Source organism: Engraulis encrasicolus, chromosome 11 (genome assembly GCF_034702125.1).
Source record: "Engraulis encrasicolus isolate BLACKSEA-1 chromosome 11, IST_EnEncr_1.0, whole genome shotgun sequence".
Taxonomy (NCBI): domain Eukaryota; kingdom Metazoa; phylum Chordata; class Actinopteri; order Clupeiformes; family Engraulidae; genus Engraulis; species Engraulis encrasicolus.
This window is the reverse complement of record NC_085867.1, coordinates 2,658,438-2,685,897: the sequence shown is the minus strand read 5'-3', so window position 1 is coordinate 2,685,897 and position 27,460 is coordinate 2,658,438. Positions and strand designations below refer to the sequence as shown.

Here is a 27,460-nt window from a genome sequence, read left to right as displayed (position 1 = left end):
AAAACTACCAAATCTAAAAATTGTAATTAAATATTGAGATAAAATACCACATTTAAATTAATTCTATTTCAATTCTTTAATCCAAAGATGATTTAAATATTCCCACTATTCACACCCCTCTTCACACACACTCTTCACATACCCATTTCACCTGGGATTCTTTTCAGTTGAATTTTCGATTAAAGTCGATTAATCGTTTGCATCCCTAGACAGGGTAGCTGATAAAGGGGCTGGGTAAACGGGTCAGTTGTCTTGGGCCGAGTTAGAAGGAAGGACCCAGAATTTGGTCCTCATTGGGTGGGGTAATTTTCAGATGATTTTCTACCAGGCCTTTCCAAAAGCGGTCAGTGACCTGACCCTGGGTGCAGATGAGGGAATATATCCTCATCTGTGAACCCTTTAGAACAGGGGTTCCCAACCTTTTTCAACTTGGGGCCCACTCGAAATTGTAAAAAAAAAAATTTCGAGGCCCACCTCTGACCCAATTAAGAATAAAACTCAAATAAATCAACAAACAACACAAACCAAATTATGATTATTATTTTTGGAAAATGATTTCAAGGCCCACTTGGAATACCTTCAGAGCCCACCAGTGGGCCCCGGCCCATAGGTTGGGAATCACTGCTTTAGAAGCCTTGTGAAGTGCAAGCCAGTGTGAAAGAAGTCATCTTTCTTTGGAATAGTGTACAGGCAAGATTGATGTGGGTAAAGTCTAGATAAAGGGCAGATATACTCACAAGAAAACCTTTGACATTTTTTTTATTGTATTTATCACAGATGATAGATAAGCCAATGTGAAAGCCAGTCTGAAAGAGTAGTCATCTTTTTTTTCAGAAGATTGTAGATCTAGTGATCTGTCAAATGTGTCTGTTGTTGGTGTGTTGTTACCATGCTCCAGATGAGAGATGCTGCAACTGTGTCTTAACCATGAGTGATGACATGGCAACCTTGCGGATCTCTGTGTGCAGCAGTGTTGTTTTATGTATCTCAAGACCCTTTGTGTCATTTGATCTGTTAGGTGTGCATGCTTTCTCTCTCTCTCTCTCTCTCTCTCTCTCTCTCTCTCTCTCTCTCTCTCTCTCTCTCTCTCTCTCTCCATCTCTCTCTTTCTTTCTTTCTTTCTTTCTTTCTTTCTTTCTTTCTTTCTTTCTTTCTTTCTTTCTTTCTTTCTCTCTCTCTATCTCTCTCTCCCCTCTCCTCTCTCTCTCTCTCTCTCTCTCTCTCTCTCTCTCTCTCTCTCTCTCTCTCTCCCCCCTCTCTCTCTCCCTCTTTCTTTCTTTCTTTCTTTCTTTCTTTCTCTCTCTCTCTATCCCCTGTTGTTTCCTGCATCTCAAGACCTTTTGTGTCATTTGTTCTGTTAGATATAGATGGCCTCATCACTCAGGCGTTGCTCACTGGCGACTTTGCGAGTGCCGTGGAGCTCTGTATCCATGACAACCGGATGGCGGACAGCATCATCCTGGCCATCGCGGGCGGCCCAGAGCTCCTGGAGAGGACGCAGAAGAAGTACTTCCTGAAGACCCAGACCAAAATCACCAAGGTAACACGATGGGGTCACGCAGAGATAAACGCATTGACAGAAATACTGTATTTATTCATATTTATTCATGTAACATAAATAGCAACATGTCAATGGACTGAAGTGCAGGATTGACTTTGTATTTCAATACATGTTAGAAAGGTCAACAATTCCACCGGGCTACTCCTTTAAATTTATTTTAATGACAGTACTTAATTCGCAAAAACGAAGGTAAAAATTCAGTCCAAACAACTGGAAAGGCTTTGGTCTGAAGAGATGACAGCATATCAAAGAATCAAATCAAAAATTCCTAGAAGCAGAAAAATAAAAGCCTGCCCACAGAGAGCACTTAGTATGAAAAGGCTTTAGTCACCACTGACGTGTGATATTTTGGACAGCCAAGGGTTTGTTCTGTTTCAGTGGTAACAGGCAGCCTTGCTGTGGGCCACAGGCATGGCTTTTTGTAGCTGATGATTATCAAAGCTGTATTTTACCTCTGAAAATGAGGCGTTATTTCTGGTGTGAAATAAAAAATGTGACATGCACATGTATTAGCGTGTGTGTGTGCACGCGCGCACGTTTTGTGTGCTCCTGATTTCATCCATCACATCTTATTATTAACAGGTTATGTTTGTCATGAGTTTGCGTGGAGGCTTAAGCTATGGGCGGCGGCCCAGTAGAGGCAGCAGCCTTGTGATGATGATGATGATGATGATGATGATGATGCTATGCTAACGGGCGAAGGCGCAGATGCGCTGAGAGCAGAGAGACAGTAAAGCGTTATGATTTGATTGATAGATGCACCTTGATCAGGAGAGCATGGAGTCTTAAGCTATGGGCGACGGCCCAGCAGAGGCAGGACCTATTGCTTTGTCTCTGGCTTTAGTAGATAGTTGACGGTCTGTGTGTGTGTGTGCGTGTGTGTGTCTCCAGTTGATCAGTGCGGTGGTGATGTCGGACTGGCTGGATATTCTGGAGACCTGCGACCTGCACAGCTGGAGGGAGGCTCTGGCAGCGGTCATGACTTACGCCAAGCCCGAGGAGTTCGCATCTCTATGTGGTGAGTTTTTTAATGCGAAATCAGAAGTGCCTCTTATTCGTTTTAGTGACCTCTAGTACCTTTTAACCCATTGTGTTCTGGAGCGACATATACGCTACATTCAGGTTCTTTAGATTTGAGCTGTTGTACTAAAAATGTGGGTAAGTTAAACCTGAATGAACACATTTTAGTGCAAAATGAAGGTTCTAGCTTTTAAATGCAAATGTGGTTTGGAGGCTGAGATATTTGGGATTTAATAGGGAGAGGGCACCTTTTCCCAAAAAGGGCTTAGGCTAAAATTGGTTAAGATACATTATCCCAAAAAGTTAAAGTACTTCAAAGGTTTTTAAGGTCGAAGTCTTTCTTAACCTGGTTTAGTCCTGAACCAGCTTCTTAGTGTACCCTTCTGGTAAAGTGGCATGAGGCCACATCTCTGGTTCACAGCATACTACCATACGGCTTTCAGGCCGACCAGAACGGAGCCGGTGTCGGTGCTCGCACCAGTTACGTTCGGCACTAAAGTGCTTGTCTGCGAACCGCCCGTGTTCATGCCGGGCTCTGAACTTTTTCCGCACGTGACTGGGTTACCCGGATGAACCTGCTGACGGTCACGCTGTCGTTAGGTTCGCAGAGAAAAACCTAGTATTTTGCGGTTCGCATTGCGAACCAACTTTCCGGTTCACGAACGCAAATATCTGTGGCGTGAACACGACGGCCGGTTCGCGATTAGGTGCGGGAACGGGCTCCAGCACGGTTCTCAGTCGGCCTGAACGCGTCACCAGAGAGAGTAGATAAGAGAGAGGTTCCGTTGGCCCATTGTTTCCGGGTTCTACTGTTGCAAGGGGGAGGGGAGGAAATCCCCCTTTAGGCAGACCTAAGGACTGTTCTATTCAATGCTAGGAGCATTATGACACGCCCCTTTAGGCAGACCGGAACCTGGTCACGTTAGGTGCCCATAGCAACCTATTACATTGGCATATCTCTATATACTTAAAGAATCTCTGATACTACTGCCGTGGCAATTTGTATCAGGAGGGGGAGCGGCTTCAGTGCCCAGAGCCACAAGCAGTAGTTGGTGGGTACAGGGCCGGATTAAGATGGCCTGGGGCCCCTAGGCTACAAGTTTATGTGGGGCCCCTCGGAAAACAAATTGACATGGACAGTGTCATAATTACATGCTAGGAATTAGGGACAACACGTCTACCAACTGTACTCAACATGACGGATGAATATTTCAATATTGCATCTTGTCATAATTCTGCAGTTTCTCACTTTTGAACAATAGGGGGGCCCCTGACAGGTGGGGGCCCCTAGGCTGCAGCCATATCTAGCCTGTGCATTGATCCGGCCCTGGGTGGGTATGCTTACTCACTCTGTTTCTCTCTCTCTCTCTCTCTCTCTCTCTCTCTCTCTCTCTCTCTCTCTCTCTCTCCCTCTCCCTCTCTCTCTGTGTTACAGGTCTGCTGGGCTCCAGACTGGAGCAGGCGGAGGAGGTGGCTCTGCAGGCCCAGGCCTGCCTGTGCTACATCTGTGCGGGCAGCCTGGAGAAGCTGGTGTCCTGCTGGACCAAAGCCCAGGAGAGCCACTCTCCACTCTCACTGCAGGTCAGTGACTAACTAATAATATGTACCCCACTCCTTATCTTCATGTCCATAGGACATTAGAATGAGAAGACACTCTTCCTGCCAATTGTGCATGCAGGTGCAGGGCTCAAAATTAACACCCGCAAACCGGCCAAATGCTGTTGAAAATTCAATTTGGCTGGTAGAAATAGTTACTAGCCACTTTGACCCATTTGACACCCCCCTTCACTTCCATTCAAATTTTTGGTGACTTTTAAGGCCCCATGGTCACAAAGTAAACGGCTTGACTTAGGTGCGTCATTCAACCTATGGAATGTGACCTGTGACCTCTACCCTCTGCCCTCTGCCCTGTTCAGGACCTGGTGGAGAAGGTGGTGGTGCTGCGGCAGGCGGTGGAGCGTACGCACGGGCAGCAGGCGTCGGCAGTGGGCGCGGCGCTGGCGCAGAAGATGAGCCAGTATGCTAACCTGCTAGCCTCGCAGGGCAGCCTGGAGACCGCCCTCTCTTACCTGCCCGAGAACACCAACCAGGTAGGCCAGAACATCAGAGCGCGTGCACACACACACACACACACACACCTCTACTGCACCACAGCCTTCCATTTCTCTTAATTTAATGTAGTAACGTTTCGGGCAGCGTGGCCTTCATCAGCCAGAAACGTCACAACATTAAATTAAGAGAAACTGGAGCTTGGTGTGCAGACTTTATTTTCAGATGAGATTTTGATTTTGAGATGGATGTACAAAGACTTTTTTTCTTTGTAAAATGTTCACAGTCGTCTTCACCTTCCACCTCTCCCCCCCCCCATGCCAGGAGGTGGTGGAGCGTCTTCGTGAGCGTCTGAGCAGAGCTCTGGGTCACCACCAGGCTGCCCCAGCTGTAGCGGCAGTAGCCCCCCAGGCAGCCCCCTCCGCTGCTGCCGCACCCGTCCAGAACGCCCACCCCCACCCCCACCAACCAGTGCCACCCGCGGCCACTCCGGCGGCGCCAGCCTACGCCTTCAACCCACACTCCGCACAGCAGCCCGCTGTGCCCGCCCCGGCACCTGCCGCGCCCCAGTATTACCAGCCGGTATGACGCGTTCACACACACACGCACACACATGCACACACACACACACACACACACACACACACACACACACACACACACACACACACACACACACACACACACACACACACACACACACACACACACACGCACACTTATACACAGAGTTTCTCTCATAATTCTGTAATAGTGCTGGTATGACACACACACACATAGACAGTCACAAACATGTAGAGTAGAGTCATTTTAATAAACCCGAGGGAAATTAAGGTGTCTGACAGCTTACATAAATACACACATTTAAAAAAAAAAAAATCTGCACTTACTAGTTCTTTCCCCTGACGTACCAGATTGTGAAGTGCAGGAGTGCGAAGGATATCTTTCTCTTCAACACATCATTGTGTGTCTGTGTGTATCCCACTACACATTATTGTGTGTTTGTGTGTTTCCCACTACATGTCATTGTGTGTTAATGTGCATTTCTGTGAGTGTGAAATTGAGATTTCAATAATAATGTGCTTCGCAGTTATTCACATCACAGCCGGTGGTGGTACCTGGTGACGTCACGCCCATCGTATCAATATTGTCTTTCAACTCCAATCTCATCTAATTTTGCAGGGGGTGTATTTTTCCCATGTGCTTTCCTGTTTAATCCCGTGTGTGTTTCGTGCCTTGTTGCTGCCACATGTTGCTGAGCCTGTCCTGGGGATGTGTGTGTGTTGGACGTGTGTGTGTGTGCATGTGTTGGACGTGTGTGTGTGTGCGTGTGTTGGACGTGTGTGTGTGTGTGCGTGTGTTGGACGTGTGTGTGTGTATGTGCGTGTGTTGGATGTGTGTGTGTGTGTGTGTGTGTGTGTGGGATGTGTGTACAGGTCAGGTCTGCCTCCACAGTCACTTCCTGGAGTAATCAAACCCCCACCGCCCTCCCCAGCGCCCCCCGCCCTCCACTAGGCCCCACCCCCCAACCAAAGGTACACACACACCCACATCTCTCTAACGAACTCGTACACACACCCCCACATCTCACACACACCCCCACATCTCTCTAACGAACTCGTATACACACCCCCACATCTCACACACACCCCCACATCTCTCTAACGAACTCGTATACACACCCCCACATCTCACACACACCCCCACATCTCTCTAACGAACTCGTATACACACCCCCACATCTCACACACACCTCCACATCTCTCTAACGATCTCGTATACACATCCCCACATCTCTCTAACGATCTCGTATACACATCCCCACATCTCTCTAACGAACTCGTACACACACCCCCACATCTCTCTAACGAACTCGTATACACACCCCCACATCTCACACACCCCCACATCTCTCTAACGAACTCGTACACACACCCCCACATCTCTCTAACGAACTCGTACACACACCCCCACATCTCAATATCTAACTTTTATACACCAGGGAGGATCACACACACCCCCACATCTCTCTAACGATCTCGTATACACACCACCACATCTCTCTATCTAACTGGTATACACACCCCCACATATCTCTATCTAACTGGTATACACCAGGGAGGTACACACACCCCACATCTCTCTATCTAACTGGTATACACCAGGGAGGTACACACACACCCCCACATCTCTCTATCTAACTGGTATACACCAGGGAGGTACACACACACCCCCACCCTCTCTCTATCTAACTTGTATACACATCCCCACATCTCTCTACCTAACTTGTATACACACCCCCACATCTCTCTACCTAACTTGTATACACACCCCCACATCTCTCTACCTAACTTGTATACACACCCCCACATCTCTCTACCTAACTTGTATACACACCCCCACATCTCAATATCTAACTCGTACACACATCCCCACATCTCAATATCTAACTGATATACACTAGGGAGGTTCAAACACCCCCACATCTCTCTAACGAACTTGTATACACTAGGGAGGTACACACTCCCACATCTCTCTAACGAACTTGTATACACTAGGGATGCACCGATACAGATAGTGGTGTCAATACCGATACTGGCACTGATTCCGATACTGGTATCGGCACCGATACATGCTCATTATACTCATGATGCAAGATACGATACGATACGATACGATACGATACGATAGTGCTTTATAATACTTTAGTTTGGACTCGTTTTAGACACGACATACTCTTTAACATCACAACACTATTGCACATGTGCCATGCTCCACACGCATAAGCACTGACAAAAACAGACAGGGGACAGAGGCCTACAGACATACTTACAGACACACTTGTATAAACAGACAGGGGACAGAGGCCTACTGACATACAGACACATACAGACAGGGGACAGAGGCCTACAGACAGACATACAGACACACTTGTATTCGTCAAACACTTGCTGGTACCACGCACCGACCACGCTATTACGCAAAACAACACAACATCTCGTCATATTCTGACTTTGAAGCATCATGGTGGGAAAAAGTGCCGCCTCATATATTTACCAACATTTAAGTCTACATGGAAATGGACAATAAAACAAATATCACAGGTGGAGAAAAACAAGGCTATGCATTTATTTTCAGTGTATGTTGGTGATAAAAGTTTTGGTATCAGTACTTGGTAACAGCAAGTACAAAAGCACTCGTACTCGTATCGGTTTTCAATCAAAGTGGGATTGTGCATCCTTAGTATATCCAAAAACAAATGCACTTGGTCCACGTCCACAATTACAGAGAGATGATGCGGATATCTTCCCCACTCCAACCTCTTTCCCCACTACTGTAAGCCTGCGTCCCTCCCTCCCTATCCACTCAGCTGACTTCAAGTGTGTGTGTGTGTGTGTGCGCATGCGAGCGTGCGTGTGTGTGTGCGAGCGTGTGTGTGTGTGTGTGTGTGTGTATGCGTGTGTCTTCACTTGTATGTTACTTCACCTGCTTCTCTCTCCGTTCTGTGCCTTGCTGACCTGCTGCCTGCTATCCACAGATGCATGCCATCTCTATAGGATCTATCTAGCCATCTGAATGACGCACCCTTCCCTTCCCTTCCCTTCCCTTCCCTTCCCTTCCCTTCCCTTCCCTTCCCTTCCCTTCCCTTCCCTTCCCTTCCCTTCCCTTCTCTTCTCTTCTCTTCTCTTCTCTTCCCTCCCCTTCCCTTCCCTTCCCTTCCCACCTTCTTCCTCTCCCATCCTCATAGACTGCTTCTTCTTTTTCTTCTGGTCTTTATCACCTTCATGCACCAGTCAGTGTTGCAGGAAAATGACGCCATGCTGCCACCTAGTGCCTTATTGCTTGTACTGCACCCTAGTCCACAGATGGAGCAAGAGACGAGATCCATTTTTTTTCTCTCTTTTTCTCTTTCTTCCTCTCTCCTCCACATAACCATCATCTCTCTTGGTTTAGAGTCAGCCATGTCCTGTACAATCGTCTCTGTGGATACCCGCCTCCATACATGCAGCATTTTTAACCATCCATTTACACTTGCAGATCTTGCTTCATGGTTGTCAGTAGACACACATACACAGCACAGCACAGCACAGCACAGCACAGCACAGCACAGCACAGCACAGCACAGCACAGCACAGCACAGCACAGCACAGCACAGCACAGCACAGCACAGCACAGCATAGCACAGCACAGCATAGCACAGTGGAACCACCTCAGTGTTTCTTGAAGTCGATTTGATGTTTGTGATGAAAGGTTGATCCTTTTGTTGTTAAATATATTCTTCTACCCCCCTCTGTTTCTGTGCCTTTCTTTTGCACTTTTGTTATTCTTTTTCTTTCTCTTCCTCTCGCTCTCGTTCTCTCTCTCTCTCTCTCTCTCTCACTCTCTTTCTCTCTCTCTCTCTCGCTCTCTATCTCTATCTCTCTCTCTTTCGCTCTCTATCTCTCTGTCTCCCTCTCTCTTTCTCCCTCTCTCTCTCTCTCTCTCTCTCTCTCTCTCTCTCCCCCCCCCTCCACCCCCCAGGTGGATCCTGGGATGCCTCCATTTGGCCATCAGCCTGCCATGGCGGCTGTCCCTCCACCGGCCTCCTCAGCTCCAGCCTACGTCTCACAGCAGTACCAGAGTAAGTACACTACAGTATATAGTACCCACAGAGTAAGTACACTACATTATATAGTACCCACAGAGTAAGCACACTACCTCAGTGTTTCTCAACTGGTGGGTCGCGACCCAAAAGTGGGTCGCGGAGGGGTCATGGGTGGGTCACAGAGCCACGGTATAAAAAAAAATCGTAATTCATTGATTCGCTAAAAAAACAAAAAAACATCCAACTTTCCCTGCAACAATTTACAACTTTTATTTTGATAGGCGATTGAACTTGTGACATCAGTCGTCATAGATAAAATCAGAATGCTTATGCGCGATAGTAGCGTGCAAACAGTCATTCGACTCTCGCTAAAAAAAAATTGGTCCCGACTGAATGAGATTGGAAAATGGTGGGTCCCAAGACTGTTCCAGTTGAGAACCACTGCACTACACAAATAGTACCCACAGAGTAAGCACTTTTCCTTATCGTACCATCTAAGTAAGTACTCTACTGACACACACAACAGCAGTATACCCAAAGTAGGTAACTACACTACTTACTACCCTAAAAGGAAGTATACTCACAGAAGGATGGAAGAATACTTATTAAATACAATACACTACATTAAACTCAGAGGAAGTAACCTAAATGTACAACCACTGCAGTATCTTCAGAGTATACCACTACACTACACTGCATACCCCACAACACAGAGTAGCGCCCTGGGATTAAGTATGATGCCACATAGCACGCTACATTATCCACGGTCGACCCCAATGGAGGGGGAAAGGAGATCTATCTGAACACCTATCTACTCTTCTCTCCACTGTCTCAGAGCATGACAAAGCTGATCCTCGCCTTCCACTCACACCCACACACACCATGAACAATCTCATGGAAGTGTAGAGGATGCATGCTAATCTGTGTGAGTGTGAGTGTGAGAGAGTGTGTGTGTGTGTGAGAGAGTGTGTGCGTGTACGTGTGGATACTTCCGTCTGAGTCAACGTGCATGTGTGTTCTGAACGTGGAATGAACAACGACTGTTTGACACTGATCCATCTCTCTGCATGATCTCCAAGCAGTCTGTGTATACCTTTATTATCGTAACTCGAAGTCTCTGAGTTGCTCTTGCATGTACAGTATGATCAGGTTTATCATGTTAGTAGGGGAACATGATCTGATATGTGATATGCTGGCATGTTTTATCAATGAAGGTGTGTATGTGTGCGTGCGTGTGTGTATTTGCATGTATGAGGTGTGTGTGTGTGTGTGTGTGTGTGTGAGTGTTTGCATGTTTAATAAACTTTAAATGCTTTTGATCTCTCTGCTCTTCTCTCCTTTTCTTTTCTTTCCCTTCCTTGTTTATTCCCCTCCCTCTGTCCTTCCCTCCTCCTCCTCTTTCCTTCTCTCCTCCTCTCTTTCCTTCCCTCATTTATTTCCCTCTCTCCTCCCCTCTCTCCTTCCCTCCCTCTCTCCTTCCCTCCCTCTTTCCACCTCTCCTCCTCTCTTTCCTTCTCTCCTCCTCTCTCTCCTCCTCCTCTCTTTCTTTCCCTCCCTCTCTCCTTCCCTCCTTCTTTCCCTCTCTCCCTCTTTCCTTCTCTCCTCCTCCCTTCCCTTCTCTCCTCCTCTTTCCCTCTCTCCTCCTGTCTTTCCTTCCTTCCCTCCCTCTTTCCTTCTCTCCTCCGCTTTTTTTTTCTCTCCCTCTTTCCTTCTCTCCTCCTCTTTTTCATTCCCTCCCTCTTTCCCTCTCTCCTCCTCTCTTTCCTTCCCTCATTTATTTCCCTCTCTCCTCCTCTCTTTCATGCCTTCCATCCCTCTTTCCCTCCCTCTCTCCTCCTCTTTCCTTCCCTCTCTCCTCCTCTCCCTCTCTCCTCCTCTCTTTCCTTCTCTCCTCCTCTCTTTCCTTCCATCCCTCTCTCCTTCTCTCCTCCTCTCAGTGCACCATGCAGCCTTTCCCCCTGCTCCTCCTCATTATAATCCAGGCGTGGGAGCACCTCCTCCCCCCATCTACAACCCTCTCCAGTACTCCTCTTCACCTCCTTCTCATCCTCCTCTTCCTCACTCCTCCTCCTCGCCCTCCTCCTCTCCCTCCTCCGCCTACCCTCCTCACTACATGCCCCCAGGCGCCCCCTACCCGCCAGGTCCAATGCCCGCGTACCCCTCCCACCCCCCTCCTCCTCTTCATCATCCTCAACAACCTCCTCCTCATCATCAGCACCATCATCATCCTCAGCATCCTCCTCCTCATCATCATCTTCATCCTCACTCGCTCCCCTCTCCTCCCGCGGCCTCAGTGGCTCCTTCTTTCCCCTCTCCTCCTCTGGCCTCCTCTGCTTCCTACAATGCATCCGCTGCTGCTGCATCTCCTCTTCCTCCTCCTCCTCCTCCTCATGCTCCTCATGCCGTGGGTGGAGGGTCGTACCAGCAGGGGGGAGGTGCGGGCTCCCCTGTGTCCCCCCTGCCCCCCCCACCACCGCACGGAGCCTCAGGTACTGAACAGAACGCCACACTCCTACTACCCACATCACCGACACTCCCAGCACCAGACACCCAGCAACAGCACCCAGATCTGGGGCCTGCCTCACAAAGAACAGGTCTGCAATGACACACACACACACACACATTAAGACGTCTTTATGTGAAGAGTTCAGATGCAAAACCCCATAAGTGCCATTTCAGAAAATAATCTTAATTCATTTTTATTTAATACAAAGTTGCATATTTTTTATTTTATTTTTGTAATAGAACTATTTATATGTATTATCAAGTACATGAATGTAAACCAAACTAACGACGGGGTTCTCTAAAAATATAGAAGTGCAGGTCTTCAGAAATGGAGTTAGGGGTTTTTGCATCTGAACTCTGAACCACAGTTCAAAATTGAGTTTCCATAGACAGAGCATTAACAGTTGGAATACATACAGTAGTTGGTTGGTACCACAATTGATCAATAGTCCATAGCAAAGTTCTCAAGGATATTTACACAGAACCTTCTTCTCCATATGTGTCAACTACCAATTATTGATGATATTGAACAATATTTTAGCAGGTTTTTTGCATTCATTTTTCGGGAAGCCAAGCATCCTTAGTGTGTGATATATGCACTGCACAACATGCGTCTTAAATGGACCAGGCCAAAGTTATACGAAAACAAATTGATTTTTTGAACAGACTGATTTCAAATATGGAAGATTCAATTTTACTGTGGAAGAGGCAAGGCATTCATCCCATGCTGATATTAGTGAAGAAACTGCATTTATCATATATTTTCTCTCATGAGCAGAAACAAAGTACTATGCATCCTTGTCATATGTGTACAGATCAATTTCAGATAGGCACACAAAACACATGTGTATCCATCTTCATAAAGTACGATGTGGCAAACCCCTGATCTTATTTCCTTTTTCAGAGGTTGCGATGCACAGTGAGAACGGTTTGACTGAAGGTGAATTTGTACAGACGGTCGTCCCTCAAATTGTTCCAAGATCATAAATCGCTTTGAGATCACAAATCAGAACTGTTTTTTTAATTTATGGCTCGCCGAAAAGCGCCTGGAATGCCTCACAACAAATCATCGGCTTTCTTTTGCGGCTATTGCAGTGATGAACGGTGCCAGCTGCCCGCTATGGACCCTGCAGTGTGTTTGCAGAGGGAGAGATTTGGATGGAGCTTTACGTTTTTGTGTTGGTGTGACAAAACTTTCTTGATGTATATGTAGATATTTCTATTTTTATGCCTTTTTAGTGTGTTTTTAGACATGCTGGATCTCAAATGGAGCCCTTGATCATTTCAGTGTTCATGTTTTAGGGTGTATAGCGTATTAATTAGGCACTAAATCATAGTGCCCGAAGTGCACAAGTACACCATCTGAGACACAGCAAAAGTGTCAGTGTAACACAAATGATATTGTGTTCGATCAGTATGAAAAACTTCAGAAGCTGTGGCAGAAATAGTGACTAAATTGATATTATACGTAAAGAATTTCGGTAAAGGGCAGTATTGAATAACAGTAGCACAGATTAGCTGTTTCTGTACAGCTGTTTCCACAGCATTGTTTCTCCAAACTTTCCATGGCTTATCGGAATGTGACGATACAGTGTGCGCACACGTTCAAACATACAGTGCCTTCAAAAAGTCTACACACCCCTCCTCAAATGTCAGGTTTTTGTGATGTAAAAAAATGACAGAAAGACAAATAAATTCACAACTTTTTCCACCTTCAATCTAAACTATTAACCTGTACAATGCAATTGAGAAACAAGCATAACGCTTTAAATGGAAACAATAGAAAATAAAAAACTTAAATTAACATGGTTGCATAAATATACACACCCTTAAATTAATACTTAGTTGCAGCACCTTTGGCTTGTCTGGGCCATTGCAAAACCTCTATATTATTCTGGTGAAGCCATTCTTTTGTAGATTAAGGCGTGTGCTTAGAGAAATTGTCGTTCTGAAAGATTAGTTCCTCTGCATATTCACCTTTCTACCAGGGGGCTGGAGGTTTTGTGCCACTACCACGGCCCCTGTGGAAATTTTCATAATTCCCTCCTCCCTAATAAAGGCCCCAGTTACAGCTGAATAAAAACAGCACAAAAGAACAATGCTGCCACCACCATACTTTACGTTAGGTATGGTGTTATTGCGGTGATGTTTTGTGCCAAAAATACCTTTTGGAATTATGTCCAAAATGTTCAACCTCGGTTTCACCTGACCATAACACATCTTCCCACATGCATTTGGGAGATTACAGAAGTTTTTTTGCAAAATTTACCTCACCAAGATTGAAGTTTTTGGTCATAATTCAAAAGGGTATGTTTGGCGCAAAATATCACCGCAATAACACCATACCTAACATGAAGTATGGTGGTGGCAGCATTGTTATTTTGTGCTGTTTTTCTTCAGCAGTAACTGGGGTCCTCATTAGGGAGGAGGGAATTATGAACATTTCCACAGGGGCTGTGGCAGTGGCACAAAACCTCCAGCCCCCTGGTAGAAAGGTGAAGATGCAGAGGAACTAATCTTTCAGAACAACAATTTCTCCAAGCACACGCCTAAGTCTACAAAAGAATGGCTTCACTAGAATAAGATTGAGGTTTTGGAATAGCCCAGAGACGCCCAAAGGTGCTACAACTAAGTATTAATTTAAGGGTGTGTATATTTATGCAACCATGTTAATTGAAGTTTTTTATTTTCTGTTGTTCCCCTTTAAAGCTTTATGCTTGTTTCTCAATTGCATTGTACAGGTCAATAGTTTAGATTGAAGGTGGAAAAAGCTGTGAATTTATTTGTCTTTCTGCCATTTATTTACATCACAAAAACCTGACATTTGAGGAGGGGTGTGTAGACTTTTTGAAGGCACTGTATATTAGCCTTATCAAGACATGTATACATTACACTTATACATTATCCTTACCAAGGCATACTATAGTTCGGTTGTTCTTTTGGGGTGCTGGTGGTAATGCTACTGCTGCAGCTTTAGCCTAGCGCCATCGCCTCTGGTACCCATCCTCACTACAGTTAGGCGTAGGCGCGCACGCTGCGCAAAATGTCACCCAGATGATTATGTGGCTGGTCTATGACAGTGTAACAGATGCTCGGGCTTACGCAGGGATAATTCCTCTCCCGGGGGCCAGGGAGTAAATTGATTGTGATTATGGTGCCGATGCGATGCGATACTGCTTCTGTGTGCAGCTTCTTTTTTTTTTTTGCTCTGCGTCTGCGTCCCTTGCTGGGTCGATCATCATCATCATCCCTGCGAGCCGCAGGCAGTAGGAGGCAGATGCAAACGCAGGTGCTTTTGGGTCCTAATACAGCAGCACTGAGATCAGAGCTCCCTCTACAGGGCTCTACAGGTCGTACACCTTATGGAGCTGTACGTACCCTGTGGATGAAGGAAGGGTGTTTCTCACTCTCTCTTTTACCTCTCTGTTTGTCCCTCCATCTGTCTCTATCTCTCGTTCTCTCTCTTTCTCTTTCTCCGTCTCTCTCTCTCTCTCTCTCTCTCTCTCTCTCTCTCTCTCTCTCTCTCTCTCTGTTTCTCTCCTCCTCTCTACCTCTACCTCTCCATCTCTCTCTCTCTCTCTCTCTCTCTCTCCATCTCTACCACTGTCTCTCGTTCTCTCGCTTTCTTTCTGTGTCTCAGGACCTCAGAATGGATGGAATGACCCACCCAACCTGACCAGAGTCCCTAAGAAGAAGAAGGTGAGAGTGAGTGAATGAATGCATGTGTGTGTGAGATAGGGCTGTAACGATATTGTATCAAACCGAGAAATCGTTGATACACAGAGTCACGATACTGTAATGTGATACAAGGTGGCAGTATTGTGATACGCCCTTTCAACGTTTTTTTTACCGATCTGTCAAGAAAACAAACGCATAACATTAAGTTATTGCTTTCAAGCCTCAAATCATCATCATTATTATATTTAAACTTTTTCAAATTATTAGTAGCCTCTTGTAACCTATTCTACCTATAAACTATCATAGTTTCTATTCATAATTTTATTTTATAATGTTGGCAACTGAGAAATTGTGGGGTGTATCGAACTGTAGGTCAAAGATTGTGATACGAACCGAATCGTGAGTTGAGTGTATCGTTATAGCCCTAGTGTGAGAGATGGAAAGAGACAGAGAGCTGGAGCACATATGAAATTGTAAGTAATGCCTGATCATCACATAGTATCTCACATTCACAAATTGCTGACATGCATAGCATAAAACATACAGGAAGTCTCGCTCAAACACATCCGCACATGCACACACTTGTGCGCACATGCACATTGTAAAACCTAAAGCTGAGAACAAGCATGTCATTTCAAGCATTTAAGTTGGTAACATTTAGCAGTTTCTTATCTCATGAATGTGTTAATATCATCATAAATATTAAATGCTTTGCATACATTAATTCATATGAAGTTAAACTGGGAATAAAGTGAATATAGTAGGCCTGGGGCATAAATGATGCAGGCTTTAATATATGGAGTTAAATGGAGCTGAATCAATGATGAAACCAAGTGTGGTGCATGCATTATCTATATTTAAATCTACACACACACACACTCACACACTCACACTCACGCACACACACACACACACACACACGCACACGCACACACACACACACACACTCACACACACACACACACACACACACACACACACACACACACAGGGTCGCAGACAGCTTGGCCTAGTCGTAGGACAAAGTCATCTGAAAGGCCTCGCTCACCGCATTTGCATTGTACTCGTACTGTATCTATCAATGTAAACATTTACCCTCTGATTAAAAGACGCTTCCAATCAAAAACAAAGTCATTGTATTCCAGGGGGGTGGGGAACCGTTTTTATTCGTGGGTCACTTCAAAATGTATGAATTCCTTAGCCTGGTAAACCAGTGCCACCCGCTGGACGCTGACATTTTTCAGTTGCGAGTGGGTCTGGCCTCGGATCTGAGAACGTTTTGAACACTGTGCCCTGAGTCTGGCAAACCCAATCACAACGCAGGGATTTGTTTTGAATCAAAGCGGGCGGGGTTTTGAAGGAGTGACGACGAAGCTCGCAACACCGTTGGGAAAGCACATCAACGGTAAAGATCGCCGATTGGTCAGAGCGTCGGCACGGTTTGAAAAAACAACAGGTTGTTCTCATCAACAATCTTCGGAGGTATCGTTCATCGGGGCCAGACTAAATTACTCCGGTCTCACATTTAGGCTGGTTTATCAGGCTATAAATTCCTCCCAGGACTGTACTATGAACACAAAGCATACGTAATGCATAAAATATACATAATATATAACAAATAATATAAAATATAACAAATGTAATTTCGAAGATATCTTAACAGAACATGTGCTAATTTCATGTGAAACTGTATAACACGAAAAATTATCAGGGGCCATAAGCACCCCTCAAGACATAGGTTCCCTAGCCTGATTATAATCGACTTTCAAATCTCTTCAAACAGTGGCGCCAGCAGAAATAAATCCTCTGGGTGGCTAGTTTGGGCTAGGCAAAATCTTGGGGTGGCATACCCGACGAAAAACCTCTCAACTATTTATTGATATACTGGGGATGTTAGATACAGTATAGGCTAGATAGCCATTTTGTTTATTATTAGGATTAGTTATGTACAGTCTTACTTTCTATATTTTCTCCTTCTCAAGCACATTATGTATGATATGATACAATTATTTATATAGTGCTGACAGCCTGTCAATCAATTAATTGTAATAATGTAAAATGTCACAAGTTGACACACACACACACAGGGAGAAAACGTGACTCTCATACTAACACAGGGCCTACATTTTCCCACTGGGCTTGCTCAATTGGCACCTGAAATAAAAAATAATAATTTAAAAAATCACATCAGCTGATCTTTAGGCATATTGGCTTCCACACTAACAAATACATCTTCATGAATGTGGTCTGCAAATTCCGCCCTTTTCAAACAACTGTTTTCTTATGCCTTCATTAATGCCAGCCCTGCTGACATTCATAATGAGAATGTGCAAGGGTAGCTTTCTATAAGTTACTGCTACTAATGTGACTTATACTACTAGCAAAGGGGAGGACCTCAGACGTTTCGTCAACAAAACAGCAGAGATCCAATATTGATTCAACAACCATCAATAAATCTTCAAGTTCAATTTTTTTGTAACCTAAAGAAGGGCATAGCAAGTTAACATTCAAAACAATGTATTTGGGGACAGTTTATAAGTAGGAAAAGGTTTAATGAGCAGTTCGTTTTTTGAAGTGGCATTTCAGTTAGCTGCAGGGGGCTAACTAATTTCAAGTCCTCAACACACTGTTTGTAATCAAATATCAAAAAAGGAGCATAGACATTGTAAATAATTTATTTACAGACTGACACCTTTGTTGTTGTCCATCTCACTGCTGTACGCTGCTGGCCCGGCCAATGCGACATAAGAGAAATGAAGAGCTCCCGTCTCATCTCTCGATTCGAGGGAGGGGCGGGTCTACCTAGCGTAGCTTGTTGTCGTGCATGCTGGGAGTTGGAGTTTAGCTAATGCTACAAGCCACGCAAGCCAGCCAGTTTAACAGATTTTGTTGTGGTGGCTAACGTGGTGGCTGAGAGGGATCACGTGGTGGCGGTAGCCACCACTAGCCACCACCTGGAGGCGCCCCTGTCTTCAAAACTTGGTCTGACCAAGAGCATAACAGTTAGCATTTCCCAAACGGCATTTCCCAAATGGCCTCCCTTGGTTTGCTAATGATTGTTTGCTTCCCAACAAAGTGGGAGGAGTTCCCATATTTGCGGGAACTCAGAAAGTACTTGCATTAACTCTTGACCTGACTGGTAGCAACGCTGAAGCTGTTGCGTCACTAGGAGGGCACGGCCTGGCTATAGGTTCCCCCCCTGGTGTAAAGTGAACTGAAATGTTTTCCTCTGTCCTTGCAGGTACAGGATAACTACACTCCTCCTGCCCCCATCACGGCCCCCATCTTCTCTCCTCTAGGGGAGCCACAGCCCCCCGCGGGCCCCCCTCAGCCCTTCCAGCCCGGCATGCCTCCACAGCAGGTACAGTACCTACCTGACTTATACATATGACAGGGTTCCCACGGGTCATGGAATTTCTGGAATATCATTGAATTTCATAAAAGTTTTTCCAGTCATGGAAAGTCATGGAATTTTATCATTTTGCATGCACAGTCATGGAATATCATGGAGTTTTCTTAACAGTTGCGTAGAATCAAAAACTTTTTTGTTCTGTGTATATATTGGTTTTTTATTGGTTATACTACAACGCTTCGCCAGAGACCGTTTGGTTTCGCGCTGTCATGTGCAACGTTCTAGAATGCTATGAGCCCACCTAAGTCTGATTGTGGCTCGGTGTCGGCTCTTGGGGTGAAGATAATCTTCAGTTTTCACACTTCTTAAAACTTTTTAACGTAATTTCTTTTTACAGAAGTGGTCATGGAATTTCTGTTTTTCTGGTCTGGAAAGTCGTGGAAAATCAAGGAATTTTATATTTGAGTTAGAGTGGGAACACTGATATGATGTGTATGCTGGGAAGGGTGGCTAGAGGGAAGGGATATATTATGCCATGATGAATGTATGTATTTAAGTTTTGAGCTATGGAATGAATGTCAATGTTTTTATACAGTGAGACCAAAGATTAATTTCATGCTTGCATGACAATAAAGTCTGTTCTGTTCTGTTCTGTTCTGTTCTATTCTTTTATATTCTACTCTACTCTACTCTACTCTACTCTACTCTACTCGATTCTATTCTTCTCTCTTCTTTTCTCTTCTCTTCTCTTATCTTCTCTTCTCTTCTCTTCTCTTCTACTCTGTTCTATGTCTTTCTTTTCTCTTCAATTCTTTTCTTTTCTCTGCTGTTGTATTCTACTCTACTCGATTCTATTCTTCTCTCTTCTTTTCTCTTCTCTTCTCCTGTCTTCTACTCTATTCTATGTCTTTCTTTTCTCTTCTATTCTTTTCTTTTCTCTGCTGTTGTATTCTACTCTTCTCTTCTCTTCTCTTCTCTTCTCTTCTCTTCTCTTCTCTTCTCTTCTCTTCTCTTCTCTTCCAGCAGGCCCCATACAATCCCCTCCAGCAGCAGCAGCCTCCGCAGCAGCAGCAGCAGCAGCACCCCCAGATGCCCGCCACCGGCCCCCCCAGCATGCCCCACCGGAACGTGGAGGGGGCCCCCGGAGCCCCCACTGGGGCCCTCATCCAGGTGAGATCCAGGTCGCACGCTGGGGAGGGCAGAAAACGCAGAAAACTGTCTGTGTGGAACATTGTGATTGTTTGTGTGTAGTGCGTAGTGGCATTTCTTTTTTTCCCAGTTAGTTTTTATGTATAATTTTTATTATATGTGCTTAAAATGTATATCATTTATATACAATTACTTAATCAGTTCTTTATGAATAACATGTCACATGACCATGCACATTGGTTCGTAGTGGTATGGGACCATCACCAACACTAAGGCAAGGCAAGGCAAGTTTATTTATATAGCGCATTTCATACACAGGTGCAACTCAATGTGCTTCACAAAGTTAACAAATGTAAATGAAAGGAAAACAGGGAAGAAAGAAGGAAATGAATTAGAGTCAAAAAACATTTAAAACATTAAGATAAAACATAAGGTAAAAATAATAATAAAATAAAACATAAATAAACATAAAACCTTGAAAAACTGTTCGACGACAGAGTAGTCTGGCCTCCTTTTTTCCCTAAGTATCATCCTGGTCAATTGAAATAACATGCCACATGAATGTGTGCACTGTAGTTGATGTTTTGTGGGGGTTTTTTTACACTCTCAACATGTTATATCATATGACGTTATGCCGATCTAGTACAGGTACATTAGCCTGCATTTATCCTTTAAGTCAGTGTTTCTCAACCAGGGTGCCGCAGGCCCACCTCAGGGGTGCCGCGGAAACGTGTCTGAGAAATAAATTATGTTATATTACACATATTTGTCTGAATTAGTAAATGAATGCTTAGACAGTGGAATCTTTCATCTGCCATTTACGCACAATAAAGTAAATTTAGGTCGCCTCAGTAAGCAGCAATTTCGAACGTAGGTTGTGTGGTGTCTCCAAATGTGTTACTTTTCTAAGGTTGTGTGGTATCGGATGCGATGCCATGTTACAGCCTGTCGATTCGGGGGGGCCTTGAAATTTTTCATGAATTGAAAGGGTGCCTCGCCTAAAAAAAGGTTGAGAAACACTGATTTAAGTGACTGTAATGTACTCTTATGATGGAGGACCATGGCTACAGGCCTTAGTAGCTCTTTGGTATCATGTGTTATAAGTGCATGGTGTGTGGTACCAGCGTTTGAGGCCAGGTTGATAATGGAACTCCCGCTAGCATTTTGATGTTGTACACCCTGAACCGCTTTTTATCATAATTTAGATACTGCCTGTTAATGTTTTCATTAAGTGTCTTCGACACACTTTGGTCAGAACACTAAAAGGACAAAAAAAATACTAAAGGCTCTCCTTACCCTGCCAAAAACATAAACTGTATATCTCTAAGAAATACCGCCTAGCATAATTATTTTTTGAAATACTCGCATCTGCCTCCGTCTCATCCACGGACAAGCCCCCGTGGCATAGATCCCAGTGTAATGAACTCTTTGGCTGACGGTCCCGCTTTTTAAGCCACTGTCCCAAGATTGGTGAAGCTCTCATATCCTACATATATAAACCACTATTGCTCACACCAGCAAGTTTTGTGTAATTGATGTCAGTAGCAAAGCAGTCAAAAAGAAAATGACCTTTTGCACGCCGCTTAAGCAAGACGTGTGTTTTTGCAGTTGACCGCGATATAGCTTTTTAGGGGAATAATCTCATCAAATTGCTTCAGAGGAGCATTAAATAAATCTTGCTCTTTCCAAAATGTTGCCATACAAATGATCCTAGTAGGAGACTGATGTCATTCGGTTCCAGGATGTATGGAATAGCAAGATAAGACTATAACTGTAGACTACTGTATAACAACTTCATAAAATGGTGCTGAACTCATTTTGGATGTGGCAGTGTACTGTGTTCTAGATACACAAATGATTTTTATAAAAAGCTGTGTGTGTGTGTGTGTGTGTGTGTGTGCGTGTGCGTGCGTGCGTGCGTGCGTGCGTGCGTGCGTGCATGCATGCATACATGTCTGTCTATGCGTGTGTCTGCGTGCGTGCGTGCGTGTGTGTGTGTGAGTGTGAGTGTACGTGTTTGTGTGCATTCATGCATTTCTGTGTGTGTGCGTTTGCATTCATGCATTTCTGTGTGTGTGCGTTTGCATTCATGCATTTCTGTGTGTGTGTGTGTGTGTGTGTGTGTGTGTGTAGCCTCCACAGAGGACGGTAGTGGAGAAGGTGAGCAAGAAGCCGATTCCTGAAGAGCACATGGTTCTGAAGAACACCTTCGAGGCCGTCGTACAGAAATGCCTGGCCGCCGCCTCCGACCCGGTGAGCGCACACACACACACACACACACACACACACACACACACACACACACACACACACACACACACACACACACACATCTCCCATGAACATGCACATGCACTCGCACTCACACACACTGTCTGTCTATTTCTCTGCCGTTTAAACACACACACACACACACACACAAGCACACACGCACACCCCGCTAGATATACAGTATACACTAGTCTAGCCTACTCCCAGCCTCCAGTATACACTAGTCTAGCCTACTCCCAGCCTCCTCTCCTTCTGCTTCCTGCTGCTTAGCATCACTGCACTAGCCTAGCCTCAGACTATTCTATTTGTAAGGTTTTTAATTCGATTAAAAAGGGAGAATGATTGCGATCAGGAACATGGGCTTATGTAATTCTATAATGACTAGAAATCAGCTCCAGCTGTTCTCGCGGGCGGAGGGGCTAATTCAATATGACCCTGATGTGAAGTCATACCCTGAGGCACTGATTTAATATCATCGATATAGAACACTAGATGGCGTGTTCAGCCTTTTAGTACGGCAAGCCTTGGGCGCTGCCATCTTTGCACATATTTGGAAGGTTTTTTCACACTGTCTGCAAGGATTATGTTATACCGCCACCTACAGGGTAATTTGTGTATCTCCTTGACACCAAGTGATGTTCATTCAATCAAAATTACCACTAAACAAGGATGGTCGTCATGAATTTGAATTGCTATTTGTTCCAATGGTAGACGCATCGGTAGTCAATGCGACATGTTTTCTTCTGTATCTGTGGACATGATGTTTGTGATGGTGCAGGCTGCGCAAATCTGCAGTGTGCATGCACATTGCGACATTACAATGCATTCTGGTTAGAAATAAAATATCAAGAAAAGATATGTGGCAGAAAGGGAAAATTAGTGCAGCATGCGGCATCACGAATGTGGCCGATGATTAACTATGAGCTTGGAGTGATGTCATTTCCTGCTTTCTCCCTCAGCAAACCAAGAGGAAGCTGGAGCAGGCCAACAAACGGCTGGAGCTGCTCTACGACAAACTCAGGGAGCAGAGCGTGAGTATTACTGTGTGTGTGTGTGTGTGTGTGTGTGTGTGTGTGTGTGTGTGTGTGTGTGTGTGTGTGTGTGTGTGTGTGTGTGTGTGTGTGTGTGTGTGTGTGTGTGTGTGTGTGTGTGTGTGTGTGTGTGTGTGTGTGTTTTGTTGTGTCATTTTTATGTGTGTTTGCATGTATGTGAGTGACTAGGGTATCTGTGTATGCCTTGTGGTTTAGTGTGCCTGGTGATTTTGTTTGTGCAGTATTTGTGTTTGTGCTGTGTGATGTTATTTTATTTGTCTGTCCCTTGTGGCATATGTGGCTTTTGGTGTTTGTTGTGTCCAGTGGTGTCTGTATTTGAAGCCTAAAGAAGCTCCTGTCCTCTGAAACAAGGCTGACTTTCACTTTCTTTTTAGGTGGTGTCTGTGAAATTAATTAATGAATGGCTATGTTTACATTAGGTTTTTAATTCTGATTGAATAATTCAGAATTAAATAGTTCCGTCAAGTTTACTTTGATCTTCAACATGATCTCCAAAAATTCCGTGCTCCTGGAAACGGACGTTAAGGGCACAAAATCTGTGTCCAGGAGCACGGATTTTGCCAAAATTCCGTGCTCCTGGACACGGAATTGTTTTCCGTGCTCCTGGACACGGAATTGTTTTCCGTGATGGACACAGAGAAGTGCTCTCTCTATAGGCTACTCCCATAGCTCTATGTTTCCACAGTCTTGTGTTTTCTCAGGATTTTTCTAATTTCAAATATTTTGTCTAAAAAAAAACATTTCCTACTGACAGGTTAGGGTTAGGGATTGGTTTGGTCTGGGCACAGCTAGTTTTCTTTCATTCATTATATGAATTTGATAGCCTAGCAAACAACTGGAAAAGGTATTTCTCAAAAAATATGTCTTTAATGACAGGTTAAGGTTATGAAAGTTTTGGTCAGGGCACAACTTAAATTGCCATAGCATTATTTTGTTTAGGATTAGCATTTGGTGTGTATTTTCTAATGATAGTGTTACACAGTGCTGTGGTAATAGCCTATAGAAAGCACTTCCGTGTGCCCATCACGGAAAACAATTCCGTGTCCAGAAGCACAGAATTTGACAAAATCCGTGCTCCTGAACACAGATTTCGTGTCCTTAACATCCGTGTCCAGGAGCACAGAATTTTTGGAGATCAGGCTGTGATCTTTCATTTAATTCCGTATTAAGAAGTGTTCGCATGACATTTTCAAAGCGGAATTGAGCCTTATTCAGAATCAGAGCAGACATCATGGATAGATGAATGAATGAATGAATGAACAAATCCTAAATGAATTAATGAATCCTAAACATCTCCCTGACCTCTCCGATTTCCGGATACCTGTCTCAGCTGTCGGCAGCTATCAGTGATGGATGGATTTATGGATAGATGAATGAATGAATGAATGAATGAATGAATGAATGAATGAATGAATGAATGAACGTGAATCCTACACATCTCCCTGTCCAATCTTCAGCTGGCAGCCATCATGGATAGAGGGATGGATGGATGGATGAATGAATGAACGAATGAATGAATCGATCAATCCTAAATAAATGAATGAATGAATCCTAAACATCTCCCTGACCTCTCGGATCTCTGCCCTCCTCAGCTGTCGGCGGCCATCGTGGGCGGTCTGCACAACATGGCGCGCAGCATGGAGACGCGTGCGTACGCCGAGGGCCTCTCCATCCACACGCACATCGTGACCAGCAGCAACTTCAGCGAGATCTCCTCCTTCATGCCCGTGCTCAAGGTGCTGCTCACCGAGGCCAACAAGCTGGGAGTGTGAAACAGGAGGAACTGACACACACACACACACACACACACACACACACACACACACACACAGCATCTTACCGAGGCCAACAAGTTGGGAGTGTGAAACAGGAGGAACTGAACTGGCATACACACACACACACACACACACACACACACACACACACACACACACACACACACACACACACACACACACATACACAACACACACACACACACACAGCAGCTTACCGAGGCCAACAAGCTGGGAGTGTGAACTGACACATACACAGCAGGAGCACACACACACACACAAGACATACATACTGTACGGGAATACTATCAACCACACACTCACCTCGTATGCAGGCATTTGCGTTCAGATTCATCTCTTAGGAGAAAAAGGGTGAAAATATAAAGTAAACATGGGAACACCTGCACACATGCATTTACTGTATGTGTGCACATGTCACATACTATACAAACACTCATATGCCACCGCTGTTAATGCAAAAAAGCAGTCCAATACACACACACACACACACACACACACACACACACACACACACACACACACACACACACACACACACACACACACACACACTTGCTGCCACTTGATCTACCAGTGTTAACGTAACCCTAGTCTAAGCCATGGCAGTCCTGATGCTCACAGTGCCTGAGCGTCAGGTCTCGGGACCAAGAGTCTGACCGTTTGCCAGTCTTACAATCCACCGAGATTTTATACCACACCTCAGACATGCGTCTTGTCTGTTTGTATGTCTTCTTTTACTGTTTTTATTTTTGTTTGTTTTATTTTTTTATTTTTGTTTTTATTTCCGTTCTCGTTTTTTCATGTAATCACGTGAGAGCAGAGTGCAATGGGGTTCCCACTTGGACAGATAGAACCCACGCAAACAAACAAACCCACACACACTTCATGTGGCTGGTGTCGAATTAGCCAAGGTGCTTTGAGGAGAACGATGACATATGATTCTAATTTTGATGGCAAAGTTCTAATTATGATGCCACAAAGACTCTGTGGAGTTCTATGGGAGATGTAGAATGTTTGAGTGATGATGGTGTATTCCTCAAACATGTTGAGTTCATATCAGATCCTACCTACTCAGAACCTTCCCTACTTGACTGTGTTCTGATGGTTGGTGGAGATCTCCTAACAGGATCCGGTTTGAATATGGTTCCCCAGCAAAGTCTGGAGCTTTCCCTGGTTCCACCCATGTGTGTTCTTCAGGACCAGATAACTACCCTACACTCGTTATCTTAAGCTTTGCAAAAGGTTTCCTGAATGGCTTGTTAGTAGTATTGCAGAATGCTATATAGTCTGAAGAAGGCTGCATGCTTTAAAATGAAGTACAAGACCCAGTGAGGTTGTTTTGTTTCTCATTCAGTCACCTTCAATTTCATGCCAAAACTCAAGGTGACTGGTATTATGGTAGTAATAATAATAATGATCTCGCCTTCCATATGTATCGGTCCATTAATCCTACTTCAGATGCAACGCATAAAACTTCAAGGCTGTAAAATGTGATTTCTGAAAGCCTATTTTAGTCAAAGAAGCAAGATGACGCTTCGCTTTATTTTGCATATTTAGTTTTAGTTTTTCCTCCCCTTGAGAGACGTCCTACAATGGGCAACAGATCCAAAAGAAGCAAATGTTTTCTGTTTTATTTATTGTAAAGAAATATAAAAAAATGTAATTTGAAATGTTGCAAAGACCGTGACTTTTTAATTATGAAAAAAAAGAAAAAGAATTGCAATATTTTTGAATATCATTGATCATGTTGTTCAACAGAAGGGCTGATAATTAAAGAATCCATGTACTAATAGTCTCTCTTCTCGTTGCCATTTGCTCTTCTAAAATCCCATCTTGAAGTTGTTCGGTTTGCTTATTTTTTTGTTTCGTTTTCACCGACTAAGACTATGCATCCTGAAATGCAACATCAAACACCAAAACAGACAGAAGAATAGGTGGCTAGACGGATGCATGGATGGATGGATGAACAGATGTCTGGTATTCTGATTGACTTATGATAACTGTTTGACTGTTGCAAATCATTTTAGGCCTGAAAATGAGGCTAAAAAGGGAAATGTGTGAGAGTGTGACATCTTTTGCACAGTCATTTTTTTTAGCAGTGTTAATTCAACAACACTTAGGTGCAGTTGTAACAGTCATTGGCTACGTTTACATGACGTTTTTATAATTCCAAATCAATAATTCAGAATTAAATAGTTCTGTCGAGTTCCCTTTGATCTTTCGAATTGTGAAGTGTTTACATGACGTTTTCAAAGCGGAATTCAGCTTTATTCAGAATTAAAGTGAGTTAATTTGGAATTAAATGTCCTATGTAAACATAGCGATAGTCCAGGTCCTTTTTTTTTGCTCTGTGAGTGTTGAATTAACACTGCATCATTTATGGCGTGACACGCACGTCTGCATTTAGTAACGTTGTCCAAGCGCATGTCCGAGTCTTGAGTC

General features: G+C 44.3%; 1 protein-coding gene across 1 annotated transcript in view; it reads left to right on the top strand.

Moving 5' to 3' along the window:
• Positions 1–26,812, top strand: part of LOC134458652 (protein transport protein Sec31A-like) — a 62,281-nt gene extending 35,469 nt beyond the window's left edge. Inside the window, exons 16-30 of the mRNA XM_063211082.1 lie at positions 1,362–1,540; positions 2,453–2,579; positions 4,017–4,162; positions 4,498–4,671; positions 4,955–5,212; positions 6,067–6,165; positions 9,152–9,251; positions 11,153–11,382; positions 11,419–11,809; positions 15,361–15,419; positions 18,640–18,759; positions 19,774–19,920; positions 22,033–22,152; positions 23,130–23,201; positions 24,815–26,812. Of these exons, the coding sequence (XP_063067152.1) occupies positions 1,362–1,540; positions 2,453–2,579; positions 4,017–4,162; positions 4,498–4,671; positions 4,955–5,212; positions 6,067–6,165; positions 9,152–9,251; positions 11,153–11,382; positions 11,419–11,809; positions 15,361–15,419; positions 18,640–18,759; positions 19,774–19,920; positions 22,033–22,152; positions 23,130–23,201; positions 24,815–24,994 (2,402 nt within the window). The 3' untranslated portion in view covers positions 24,995–26,812. The remainder of the gene's footprint in view (positions 1–1,361; positions 1,541–2,452; positions 2,580–4,016; positions 4,163–4,497; positions 4,672–4,954; positions 5,213–6,066; positions 6,166–9,151; positions 9,252–11,152; positions 11,383–11,418; positions 11,810–15,360; positions 15,420–18,639; positions 18,760–19,773; positions 19,921–22,032; positions 22,153–23,129; positions 23,202–24,814) is intronic.
• The last annotated feature ends 648 nt before the right edge of the window (positions 26,813–27,460 follow it).